We start from the raw sequence: 13,828 nt of genomic DNA on the forward strand, positions 1-13,828 counted from the left end.
TCAGAAACCAGCCTTTTCAGATAGTAACTACTAGAACCACTTCTCTATTAATAACATTTTTATCCTCATGGCCACATTATAAACCTTTTTGAGTAGCACATACAAATATGATTTCTATTATGATTTTGTGATTATGATATATTTTATATTAAGTCCGTCTGTGGCAGATGTATTGCCATTTCCCATGAGATCATGTTTCTGTGTGTGTCCAGCTCTTTCTTTGACAGAGGCGCACTGTTCTTCGTCAGCTCCTCTTTCTCCATTTCTAATATTACCTCAGAGGATTTTTTTTGTATATGACCTCTGAGCTCCAAAATGTTCTCTATGTTCTCAACACTCAGTTTCCAGTACTCAGTAATCTCACTTTTCTTACATTCCTCTTATATTACTCTGCACTCAGTCAAATATTTGCATGTGGTGAATTCAGATTTATAGGGTATAATAGTATAAAGCAGCCTTAGTGTAGGCAGCAGCCATCATCCCTGATGTTTTTGAATTTTTGTGAAATAAGTAAAAGCCTCACTTGTGTGCAAGGGCTTTACAAACTGGACATTCAGTTTTTTTATCTTGCAACATTTTCACAATATCAACTGATACTTTTTTCAACCCCATGTCCAAGAGGGAATGTGCCCTCAATGACCATTATTCAACGCAGTTTTTAAAAATAGTATGTTCCCATGGAAGTTTCAGAAGCACCCGGTCCCTGATGAGCTCCAGATGTTGTCCAGATGTGATCTACAGTGGGCAACGCTAGTAAGCTTAGACATTAGCACACCACCACCGCCACCATTTGGAGCAGAAATCAAATCAATACGCCTTATGCTCTTTAGATGGTTTGGTGTTAAACGCATTCAAGTTATGGTGGGTTTCAAATAATTTCTCATTAATTCTCTCCCACGCTCTCTGCATCCATCGCAATGAGTCGAATGTTCAAAGTTTTCATAGTGAGTCAGTTTTTCTCAGTGACACAGGACGCCTTTTTCACTTAACTGCCAAAATTGAAGCTGACCACAAACTCTGTTACCAGAGTAACCTCTGAAGCATCTCAACATCAATTAACATCAGCCATTTGTTTGAGTCTTAACATTTTTACTGTTCTGAATGATATATGCTTTTTGTTTTCTAATGAGAGATCACTATTGCCTGGTCACTTTCACCAATCCAGCACTCACTGACAAGTTTAACACTTATTTATATGTATTAGTCACACAGTGCCACCCAGTGGATCAATGCAACATTACATTCTGGTGTCTGAAAATCACCTGCACTTCTGCACATTTGTTCACAGTTGTACTTCAAGTATTAGCATTCAAGTAACAAAACCCCTTTGGATGACTTCAAATTATATATTTCATCACAATATTTCCTCCTATATACAGCTGCATGTATTATATATTCTGATGTAAATGTTAAAATAACAGTTTGTAATAAAAGGGACAGTTGAATCAGAACAATGTAAAACATTCATTGGCAGCCAACAGTAACCCATTTTACACGTTTGATTTCCAGCATAAAAATATGTAAAAACTTTAATAATACATCATTAAAAGTATTTCTCTCCAGTTCAATGCAGGATTAGCTAATCCTATGTCCAACTATATATTTTAATTTAGCCCTCACACTTTTGTCTGCCGTGGGAGAGCTTGCTTGTCTTCTCCGTTCTCATTTTATGTTAGAAAATTGTTCATTTTGTTTAAACTTGCAGTACACAAGCCTGCATGGCACAGTGTCAGACAGCGCAGTCACAGCCTGTTGTTGGGATTAATGCTTCATCTTCAAACTGTGTACTTCATCCTGTATGGAAAAGACATTTAAACAGTAAATAACCACAGCCATGAACCACAGCTTCAGTATCATTTCTTCTTGTGTCAAACTGCAAAACCCAAAGCACGCCTCACTGACCTGCAGTGCCATTCGTTTGTCTCTCTCCTCCCTCAGTTCTTCTTTCACTTCCTGCATGTCTCGGCTGATCAAAACAAACAGAAACAAATGAGTTTGCAGTCATGGGTTTGTCTACAAAGGTCAACATGTACACTACTAGTTAAATCAAAGGCATACAATCATACACATTAATTTAAAAATGTTTTTGAAGTGGGGATATATCAGATCAAATCCACAATTGCCTTGATTCTGATCACTCAAATAAGCACCTTGATCACTAGTGACAAATACATAAATATATAAGCATAAATATCTATATATTTTACAGACATGCTGTTTGGCAAAAATGTAAATACTATAAATAATACCAAAATAAATCTAAAATTGTTATTAAGTCTGTAGAATGCCAACCTCTGCTGCACCCCCATACTTAATTTGTTATGATAGTTTGACATATTGTTCCCTAAACAAATCTTAAACTTCCTTTGATTTTGATAATGCACTGCACCATTTTATGATTTTGCAAGAATTTTGATAAATTGTTCATTCCTTTTATGAATGTTTTTGTAAATCTAAAACTCCTCTGCTTGATATCACATGTTGAGAGATCTGAATAGCTTTACAAGTTCAGGAAATCGTGTGTCTACAACTGCACATAACTGGCTCTTGTTGAGCAACCAGGCCTCTCTGATGTGTCTAATCAAAGCAAATCAAAGAGATGCAAAAGATCTAACATGGAGTCCATTTTGTTTTCCTGGCAAGTACGCAGTTTGTATTTGTCTCTTTTGGTTTTGATTAGCCACTTCCTGTGAGTGCCAGTGTCTGCGAACAACACCAGAAATTAAAATTAAGATTGTATGTTCTGTCCACACATTCTCAGTTAGAGAAATTATAAAGTCCTAATGTGATTAAAGATGAATAAGACTGTTTGATGTTTGCCTTAATATTCTCCAAGGAAACTAAATCAGTTGCTCAGATTTTAAATGATTACTACTCACTCGTGTCGTGTCTCTAGCAGCTCCAGAGACATCCTCAGTTCTTTGATCTCCGACTGCAGGTCTAACATCGTTGGCTCTTCTTTATGGGTCACTGTTTTGCTGTCCAAAACTTTTTTGGGTGGTGTGGGTCGAACCGGAGGCGGCGTCTTGGACCAATGATCCGGCTTTGCAGGAGATGGCAGGAGGTTTTCTTTACCCTACAATGAATTAAGGTGGCATTGAACAAACCAATGAACTTTTTGGCTTTATTTGATTTTTTATCTGAATAAAATGTTAAAGGCACAGCGCACACAATATACTTTATACTGAAGCAGAGCTACATTCAAACTAGTGAGGTTGCATTATTTATATCACATGGGTTGTGTTGTATCAAGAAATGAATCAATGTCACAAACCTTTTGCAAGCCAGGTAATCTGTCCGTCTGAAACTTTTTTGGCGTTAATTCTGGTTCTGTTTGGTCAGTAGCCTGAAAAAGACAATTAGCCATACATAAATAACAAACATAGATATACTAATAATGTCTAAAATCTGCCTTGCACTTTCATTCTTGATGTATGCCAATTTAACATCTAGATCTGTCTTTTAAACAGTCAAGTACAAACTATTCAACTATTAAAGCAGGGGTGTCAAACTCAATTTCATCTCGGGCCACATTAGCATTATGGTTGCACTCAAAGGGCCGGTTGTAACTTTAAGACTATATAAAAATACATATATAAATATTTAATATATAAAATAATGTATTATATTATATTATTGGCTCTGCATTGGATTATTATCGGATAGGGTAATAACTTCATAATTAAGTCTAGGGAAAATAATTGCAAGTCTCTTCAGTAAGAATGTCACAAAATGATTTAAAAAGAAAATCCAAATTCTGGAAGAACAAAAAAGTGACATTTTGAAAAAAAAAATCTAATTCTGAGAAAAAGGCAAATTCTAAGAAAAAAGGCATATTTTGAAAAGAAAATTGAGATGCATTGTGGGACATGTAGTTTATGGGCAATGTGCTTCTGTAAAGTAGCATGTAACCGTATAATAAACATATTATATTCTTTGCAAGCTCTTATGGGGCCACATAAAATGAAGTCGCGGGCCGGATTTGGCCCCCGGGCCTTGAGTTTGACACCCCTGTATTAAAGGATCCTGTAACCTTTTTTTAAAAACCCTTAGAGATCAGGCCCGATCTTATTGCTGCTAGTGTTCGTGAAAACACATCTCAACTATTTAGAGTTAAGGTGTTTAAATGTATATCTCTTCCTGTAGAGATATAAATATATGATTTTCCTTGCAACCATTGTAAGAGACTTCAGAACGTTTTTTTTAAACAAAGTTGAGTCTATGAAATGAGTCTTGAAAGCCCTAACATTTACCAATCATGGCAAAGTTTGGATGGCATTAACTGGTATTGAATTGCAAGTTATTACTGGGAAAAACTGCAATTGGATCGCTGAAAAGCATGCCACCAAAGTAAAAAGCGGCAGTAAGGTACTACTAAATATGTTCAGTTACATTTTAAGAAAGAAATAACATTTTCAAGAATGCACAAGATACAGAGGGAGTTGCATCATGGCTGCAACGCTACTCTTGTGTTGCAACGATCATTTACAGAAATGGTGGTTAGCATCATCTATGTGGTTTAGCAGAGTGTTGGCGGCTCAGGTTTAGGTTAAGTGTTCATTATGTAACACTTCCTTTGTATGTTCAAGTGAAAGGTTGTGCTAAATCAATATTTGTCACTATTGTGGACATACGTGTGCAGCTGTAACCAGGCCTGACGGGGGTCTCCTCTGCGGGGGCTTGGCTCTGTTTGCTGTGGGATGGCAGAGCTTATCAGTCTGCACGTCCACTCCATCGAACTGGTCCGTCTGTTTCGCCTCTGGTTGTTTTGGTGACAAAGGAGCCACGTCGCCATTGGTTCTATTGGAAAAAAGACCACATTTGTACAATATGTAGAAAGATGTCAACCTCTGATTAAAGTTAATAAGGGGAGAGAATCTTTCAAAACATCTCTCATGACTTCTTTAGTGAAAGTAAAATGGTGCACAGGCTGTAGGAAGAAAAAGAAACGTTGAATGTGGTTTACAGTTTCCTCCACTGATGGGTGAAGGTGTGAAGACTTCAAGTCTCTCTGTCTTATTTTATCCTGGCACATACAGTATTTCACTTTCACAGCACATATGCATTTTTACTTGTATATAGACTTTTTGCACTACTTTTTATTTTGTATTTGATTATATATGTTGCATTTTTGAAGGAGCTCGTGTCAGAAGAATTTCATTGCCATTTCTACACTGTAGCTTTGTGCATATGACAATAAAACATTTGAATTTGAATTATTTGAATTATTTTCAAGTCACCACTCAACTCATATAATGTTTATACAATACACAAAATAGAAAAACATCTAAATTGGGGAACAATTATTAAGTAAATCGTACAATGGTTAGATGGAAGCTTTTTAACGATTCTTAAAGAAGCTAGAAAGGTTTCCATTCTGCTAACATTTTTTTTTGTTTCTTCTCCATTAGTTGCCCCCTCAAGACAGGGTTGTTTTGTTTTCTTAGTTGTGTGTGTGTGTGTGTTTTGCTCAGGAAACAGGAAATGGGCTGCTCTCGTCTGTTTAGGCCCGATCTGACTCATCCCAGAGTTTCCACTGAGCCGCTAAAGGTCGGGCATCCTGGCATTATTCTTTAAGGACACCATGGCAACTGGTGGCGACAACGGAAACCTTTAAGATCTAAAGGCTCCGCTCCCGGTGCCAGACCAAAGAGGAGAAAGTGTTCCTGACATTTCCTAAAGGCCTTTTGCTTTAGAAAGGTTGCTAATGAATCACTTTTCATGTCCTTGAGTTGGAAGCCATTTTCTCTAGTAAGTCTTTAGTGGTTATGCATGGTGGTTAGTCATCAGAGATGTGTTGGCATCACTCACTTGGATGAGAACTTGTTGGGTTTGTCTTTGACCGGAGGCGGGCTGGGCTTGTTGATGGACGGCAGCTTGACTTTGATCGGAGGATTGCTTCTCAGGTCCTTGACCTCTGGTTTATCATCTGTAAAGCAAGACCACATTAATCTACAACAATATTTATCTTCAGAGGAGTGTGTCACAATTTTAGTAAACGTCACTGCTGTTTATACCTTTTGTCTTTGTTGGACCACTCTTGTCCATCGCTGAGGCCTCTATGTTTACTGAAAGAGTAGTAAATTAACCATTACCACAAAGGTGCATTTGGTATGTAAATCAACACAGCCCTGCTTTGGATGGAATATTAGAAGTATTTAATTTTCAACACAAAATAAAGCAGTCTTTTGGATTTAGTACGAAAAATAATGTCATTTGAAGTCTACCTGCCAGCCTAGAAATGTTAAGCAACAACATTAAAGCTGCTACTACGGCCCCAGGTGTCAAAGTGGGTAACAATATGAATATGGAGCAGGTGTTTACATAAAAAAAAAACATGCAGGCTCAGCATATCTGCAGTCAATACAAAGTGTATTGCCAGTAGTATGTGCAAGTTCTGGTTAAATGTGTCCATTCTGCTTGCGTTGACATCACCACTCGTCTCAATATATTGTTGTTTCCATCACTTAGGTGAACTAGAGTATATCCACTAGTAAAAAGCCGCTGGCATATTTTATTAGTCAAAGAGAGGTATTTGCCTTTGTTTACCCCAGAAAGCAATATGATCTAAAGTGGTAGAGAAAAAAATGCGACTGGTCTCTCAACTAAACTGTAATCTCGTTTATGAGCATGGGAAGGCAAAGATGTGCACATCACTGGAGCAAACCAGGTCACAGCTGTAACCAATAGCTCCGCAGCTCCAGTTCCCAGGGTTCTCAACAAGTGCATCAGGGACAGTGACTCTGCCTCAGCTCATAGAAAAATACTGTGCCTTGGAGACTGCGAGAATAGATACTTGAATTATGAAGCGTCAGTGAACTAAAGATAATGTGAGAGATTCCCGTTTGCCATGCCAAGTCAAGTGCTTAGTTGAAACAGAAAATGTAGAACAACCTGGTTACAGCTCTATTTAATACATACAGTATAAGCCCAAATCCAAGTGCTCTAACACATAGCCATAATAAAAAGCACAATACTTTGCAACACGCTTAGTCTCGTAGATGATTAACGGAGCGAGTAAGAACACAGGAAGCCTACCTTAAATGTTCAAAGCATTGTGCAACAATCCCTCTCAAGCAAACCATCCACACAGCCTTATCAGCTCAAGTGCTGCTGCTGGGGCTGGTTGTGAAAATCTGTGTACAGAGCTCCCCTCCGCCCCCCTTGTTTCCTCCAAGACTCCTGAACTGTGTCACATGACCAGTCTAACCATCCCCCATCTCGCTACAGTCTGAGACTTCCTGTGAAAATCTTGTGAGTGATAATGCGTGGAAAAGAAAGTGGTGGCATTAAAAATGACGAGACTGTTCCGATATTCAGTTAGTTTAAGGGACATATTTGAGTAGCCAAACACTTTGTGTGGTGCTGTTTCACCTGCCTGTCTATTTAGAAATGTTTTGATGAGCATGCATTTTAAATTTCCAAACTGAGTAAGAAGTTGGAGGTCTACATGAACATTTTTGTTTCGCTGAAACCAAAATAAATTGCAGAATTTGCAACTTGCACCACAGACAGCACTCCTCAGCTGAAACTTGACAGTAAGCCACATCCTGCCTGTGAGAGATTTGACTTTTACATGCTTTTTGTTGCAAAGTGTATTCGTGTTCTTTGCCAAAATAAAAATGTTATTGTGTTATTTAGAATTACTAAGATAGTTAACTTAAGTAAGGATAGCAATACCACCCTGTAAAGATACACGTTTACTAAGTTAAAGTAAGAGATTATTGGCATCAACATATTCTTAACGTATCGAAAGTACAGAATGGCCCATTTCGGAATCATATGCATTTTATTATTGGACGATGAATGCATTGATTTTTCAGCATTACTTGAATTGTTCTGCTTGTTGAGCTGAGGCAAGCTGTAACCACTTAATATACTGCTGGGTAACTTCATCTCTACAATTGTATCATAATAAATTGGTTGATTATATTTTTTGAATTTGCAAAGAAACCAGTCATTTTATCTGTTAGATAAAAATAGTACTGAAAAGTAGAATATTTGCCTCTGAATAGTGATGAAGTAGAGGTTTGAAGAAGCACAACATGGACATCCTCAAATCACAGTACTTGGTAAATGTACCAAATGGACTAAGTTACTTTCCACTAATGAGTAAATATGAATGAATATAAATATTAGGGGTATGATCAACTAATGTTCTGAATCTCTATTTATATAGAGCGATACTGAAGAGTTTCTGATTGCTTCAGCAGCACTTTGAAATAACAACATTGATTAGCATTTTTGCTGCTTTCACAGTGTACCACATGCTAAAAGTCACTCTACAAATACTGCTTCCATTTTCTCCATCTGCTAAAACAACAGTCCTTCACAGTCCAGACTGTCAGCTCGCTGCCAGGACAAACAGCGCTGTAGCCAGAAGTCACGAGTCGGAAGAAGAGCTCTTTACAAGAAGCCTGGTTCCCCGATCTAAAGTCAAACAGTGTGTGTTCCTGTACGGCGACATACATGCTGTTCTCTTACCTGGCAGTTCGTTGTTGATGTTGCGTGCGGGCGGTCGGTTTGTGGTCCCAGACTAGAGGAGGAGAAACGGAAAACTTAACAGCTTGGCAAGTACGTCCCCGTGTGAAATAAAGGCATCTCTATTTGACATGCTTTTTTTCCACCAAGGGAATTTTCAGTGAGTAACTCCAAAACAGAGGATGTTATAGACGACCCTGACTCACTGCACACTGGCTGCTAAAGTAACACACATACCAGCCAGCTGCACAAGTGGCATTATGTACTCTGCATTTTGAGCCATTTTGATTAATAAAAAAGTATCACAGATATGAATTACTATAAAGTATGTCCAGGGCTTCATAGTAGCGGTTGTCAAGTCTTGAATTCAGGGAAGGTCCAGTCGCAAGGATATTTCTTAGACTGTGGTTTAGTCAACTCACTTGCAGACTGTCCATTGGTGGTATCAGCATGACGAAGTTATCCGGAAAGCAGCCGCATCGTCCGTTTATCTCTCCCTCCCACCAGCCTTCATCTTCTGTTTCCTTCATACAAAGATGAAAGGGTCACATTAGAAGCTCAAACATCGCAGTCCTCTGGGACGCCACATTATAAGAGGTTACAAAGCGGTCAAGGAAGACGAAGCTGTCTTCTTTGTATTTGTCATTATGAAGTAACTCGGAAGTCTTTTTTTCCTTCTATGATTACATACGATTATTGTCTCTTAAATATGTGTGCCATGGTGTGTACGTGGTTTCCTTGAAAGTGACACAACTGGTTTAGCTGGATGAACAATATGACACCGTCAACTACTTGGCAAGAAAAGCAATTGTACCAAAAGGAGTCTGTAAGCATGACATTAGTGGAACTCATGCTAGACAGAGAATAACAATAAAATGCGCTCAAACCTTTCTCAGGATAACAACAGTGTCTCCTTTTTTTAGATCCAGCTCATCCTCTGTCTTTGCCTTGTAGTCAAACATGGCTTGGCAACACTCCACCACTGAGGAGACATTACATTACATTACATTTCATCTGGCAGACACTTTTATCCAAAGCGACTTACAATAAGTGCATTCAACCAGGAGGGTACAGAGTAACAAGAATCATGTAGGTACATTAGTTTGAACTATGCCAAACCATTCCAAGTGCTAGTACATTAGCTTCAACTAAGCCATAGGGGAAGAGATGACATGTTACTAACCAGAATATGAATTTTAATAGAGTATGTGACAAACACTATGCTGACCAATCAATCTTATCAGCTTTGATTAACACCTCTACTTCAAAGATTAGCCGGGAAGAGGTGCGGAAGAGTGACAAACTGGAAATAAAAGTTGTAGACCTTGATCCCTGGAGGATACTCCCCTCTGACGTATACGCATCTCTAAAGTAATTAATCAAGTATCGATGTTTGACCCAACCCTTACATTACCGTAAAAAGTACAGGAATTAAACATCCGGTATAAATAGATCTGTGCTGACGCTTTTTTAAATGCTGTTCCCTTAGTGTTAAGTCCGTGATTGAGCAAACAAAAATAAATGCAGTTAATAAAATGACTTACCGGTTTTTGCTTTGTTCCTCACACTTGCCCTTTGAGAAATGCCCTTTGTGAGCACAAAAGGGACAATAAGTCAAAGGTTAACAACTCATGCATTTCAGAAACAATATTTCTGCATTACATACCTCCTTGTTGAAGACCGCGTCTGTGAGCTTAGGTCTTGACTTGCCCTCATTGTACTTGCTGTCTGTAAAAATAGTAAACCACTAATGAGTACATTGTTAGACAATACATCCAGAAAAAGGATTAAGAAGTTAACAAAAGTTGTTGGCTTTACCCACCTTTAGGAGAAACAAAAATCTCTTTGACAAAATTTGATGGAAATGCTCCCAATTTGCCATTTTTCACCCCCATCCACCATCCATCTTCAATCTGTCATGTAGATAATAGCAATGAGGGACAGAGTACAACAAGAAAGTATGTGAGAAGACAACATTGTATGGCTGTGCGAACACTTGCTCAAACATGTCCACTTTACATTCCAGAGTTATAACCAGTCTGTTTTAAGATAATACTTCAGGGTATATATATGTCCATATCAACTCTTAATACTCTAAAGCAACTCTTTGTGTTTCCCCAAAGCTGTGATTTCTCTGTGAAACATGCTTCGTCACCCTGGTGGAAAAACATAAGGAGAGTGTGACACCCAAATAATCATTACACCTTAGGAAAGACTCTTGATCTAGCCCGGGAAATTGGCTGAACAAACATTTAACCAACGCCCAGATTTACAATGCCAATGTAGACGCTTGCAGGGAAGTGCACTGCTTCTGATAACTTAATAATAGGCTGTTTTGCAGAGCCTCATTGTTAGTTTATTTGAGTTTGAATGTGAGTGTTTGAGCAGCGATAGGAGGGAGTTGTACCTCGCGGAGGATCTCTATCGTCTCCCCAGCTGCCAGCTGCAGCTCGTCTTCATTCAAGGCGTTATAGGCAAACTCAACCTCGCATTTCCTCGTCTGTTTCTTCCTCTTTGCTTGAAAGACAAAGAATCACCAGCCACATCAATAGACATTTGTAAAGTGTTTAATCTACTGGTGAAGCTGATGGGAAAGCTAACGCTCAATAATGGTGTGTATAGCTCGATTATAGGCAGTGTAGTCAAGTCTCGACAGGAAAGTGCAAAGACTGCCAATCTCTAGATGCTTCTAACATCTTCTAACATACCTAATCCCTCCAAAAGACTCATACAATATAATTAGGATTTGTGCAGAGAGGATGTGGTTGACTTATATTTACAGTGTGCTTGATGCTGCACTGCTTTGCTGAGTCCATTCACCACCAACCACCATTTCAAACACTTGTGAACCATCAATGTTACAATAGGAAAACCAACCTGATTTGAATAGCACTGTCACATTTTTTGATTGTTTATTTTGAGTAGACTCACACTGCATACAGTACAGTATGTGCAGATTTCTTAAAATGATAATTGAGTAGACTCTCACACTGCATACAGAACAGTATGTGCAGATTTCTTAACATGATAATTGTTCTAGTTATAATAAATGTAATATATTTATATATGATAGACTGACATAATGTGCCTTTGCAGGGCCAGAAGGCAGAACTACAGGTATTATACACAATCAAGTTTGAAAAGAACATTTTATTAGTTGCAAATAAGTTTCATTGAACTGCATTTTACTTGTTCTGAGGCTCCGTGGTTCCCTCTTGCTGTCGCCTATCAAATTTACTGGCACCTCCTGTAATGACAACCAAAACAAGGCATTTTTTAGGATATTTGGTTAACTGTAAACACACAGTATAGTAACAGTCAGCTGTAGGCTGTTTAGCGTCAACAGACCTTGGTGAAGTTAGCAGGGAAGATGCCTCTCTTTCCTCCCAGCTCCCCCTCCAGCCATCCCTCCTCGCTGAACTTTGTGACGTTTTTGACCACATCCCCCATCCTCACTGTGATCTCGTCTCCCATGGTGCCCTCGAAGTCGAGCAGCACTAGCACCTCTACAGTGGCATGGCAAATGGGGCAGAAAATTAGACTCTTTGCACAAAGGCTGGTGTGCCGGCTTCACAACTGATGCGTCCTGACATTTGAAAACCAAGTCTAACATCCCTAAGTAGTGGAGGCTAGACAAGGGAATGGGCTTTGAACCAATATAAATGATTACAGATCAATCATACAGTATGTATCAATCCTTTTATTATGTAAAAACATGTTTTCAATGTCAATCAGATGGCTCAAAAATAAACAAATTACAGAAGAATCAAAGGTTTTCCTGCACTCATTAAATAATCTCTGTGTATATACAAAACATTTTTGCAGACACTAATACATGTATTCAATTCATGCAAATCATGCAATCCTATCCATACACAGTACCACGACTTTAGTACATTAGCATGCCAATTTGATACTTAAAATAAAATCACCACCATTTGGAGCAGACAAAAAACAACTCAATATTTTCATTACTTCACATTTTTGTGTTTTACTATCCATTAAACACACAGCTTAGAAGTATAAAAACAGCAAGAAACGTCAACCCATGTAAGAATAAGTATTAACGCCGACTCACCCATGATCTCGTTCTTTCTTTCTCCCTCGAATTTGAATATGCAATGTCCACAAAAAAGCAAACAAAGTCTTGAGTAGAAGGAGAACTGAAAGAGTGTGGTCGTGTTGTCTGAGACAGAGATATGGAAGCCAAGGTCCTTCTTCCTACTTGTCAAACATTAACATTGAGCAACTTTTCCTGAGGCTATTCAAGGCAAGTCAACAGCAAGAAGTAGGATGGGTCAGTGCAGAGAGAGAGAGAGAGAGAGAGAGTGCAATGGAGGGAGAAGGAGGAGAGAGGGAGGGAGGGAAGGGGGTAAACAGGTAAGACAGGTTTATAGTGAAAGAACAGAGCTCATAAGTGAGGCTTAGAATAGAGCATGACAATGTATGTCAGCACAATAATATTACAAGACAAAGTCAGCTTTGACAGGAAGCACAATTAAGCTTAAATGCAGGTCTGAGTGTTCTTTCGTACAGTTCCATACTGTGTGTTCACTCAACTATCTTTGTATGTGTATGGGAGTGTGTGAGTGTATCTGTAACGTTGTTTTTGTACGCACTTAAAGGAAAAGAGGCTAGACAGTTATAGAAAGCAGAAGGGTATGCAAGACAGCACTTTACAAACCCTTAGCGGATAAAAGTAACAACACACATTTTATAAGAAAGATTCATACTTTGGTCACTCTCCCTTCCTTTTACTAAACATGTTGTGTCACTATGCTTAGTCATTACTCAAGCACTTTCTCATCTTTCCTGTTGAAGGCTAGTAAGCGAGACTTCTCTGTCTCGTTTTAATCATTGAGGATATTCTCTTTTTGTCCTGTAAAGGTTTTCTCCTGGTGATACTGAGTGACAGCTCAGCCAAATAAGTGGTAAAAAGGTTTAAAAACTGATATATATTTGGGACTAAAGCCCTTATTTCCAAATAAACAAGCATTTAGAGCAAATATCTAAATTGTGCATATCATTCACTTATTTAACACTGTCTATAGAGGCTCTGTGTAATAAGGACGAGAAGAGTTTTTGTATGTCTTATATTTGTACTTGGTAACCCAGAAATGTCAGAGGGCAGAACATGTGATTCAGGGTTTTTGAACTTGTGGTTGCATGTGCTTATGTCTGAATAATTTTGTTTCGAAACAAAAGATGGCAGTGTCATCGGAGGACTTACAATTGCAAGCCATGTAGTTGTTTTCCTGGTCAGCTGATGCAATCATTTGTTTACAATGAGAAACAATTTGGGTGTTGTGACTGGGGCTCTCAGTTAAATACAGGCTGTTAATAGACA

At 38.5% G+C, this 13,828-nt stretch overlaps 1 protein-coding gene across 1 annotated transcript; it reads right to left on the bottom strand.

Moving 5' to 3' along the window:
- Nucleotides 1-1,072: 1,072 nt before the first annotated feature.
- sh3d21 (SH3 domain containing 21) lies at nt 1,073-12,748 on the bottom strand. The gene is made up of 17 exons (XM_034112711.1): nt 12,560-12,748; nt 11,830-11,987; nt 11,671-11,728; nt 10,889-10,998; nt 10,304-10,394; nt 10,148-10,209; nt 10,026-10,068; nt 9,369-9,463; nt 8,904-9,005; nt 8,485-8,536; nt 6,018-6,068; nt 5,812-5,929; nt 4,635-4,800; nt 3,275-3,346; nt 2,880-3,076; nt 1,903-1,966; nt 1,073-1,794 (listed from the first exon to the last, which is right to left on the bottom strand). Exons 1-17 carry the CDS (start codon nt 12,561-12,563, stop codon nt 1,762-1,764), a joined length of 1,476 nt encoding a protein of 491 aa, XP_033968602.1. The 5' UTR covers nt 12,564-12,748; the 3' UTR covers nt 1,073-1,761.
- Between the last annotated feature and the right edge of the window lie 1,080 nt (nt 12,749-13,828).

The sequence above is a fragment of the Trematomus bernacchii genome, unplaced genomic scaffold (genome assembly GCF_902827165.1).
Source record: "Trematomus bernacchii unplaced genomic scaffold, fTreBer1.1, whole genome shotgun sequence".
In the NCBI taxonomy this organism is placed as follows: domain Eukaryota; kingdom Metazoa; phylum Chordata; class Actinopteri; order Perciformes; family Nototheniidae; genus Trematomus; species Trematomus bernacchii.

Coding starts and splice junctions, on each gene's coding strand:
- sh3d21 (XM_034112711.1), bottom strand. Junction 10,999..11,670: donor ACCACGGAGCCTCAGAACAA/GTAAAATGCAGT, acceptor TTGTCTTTCAAG/CAAAGAGGAAGAAACAGACG. Junction 9,006..9,368: donor CTGTTGTTATCCTGAGAAAG/GTTTGAGCGCAT, acceptor CTTTGTATGAAG/GAAACAGAAGATGAAGGCTG.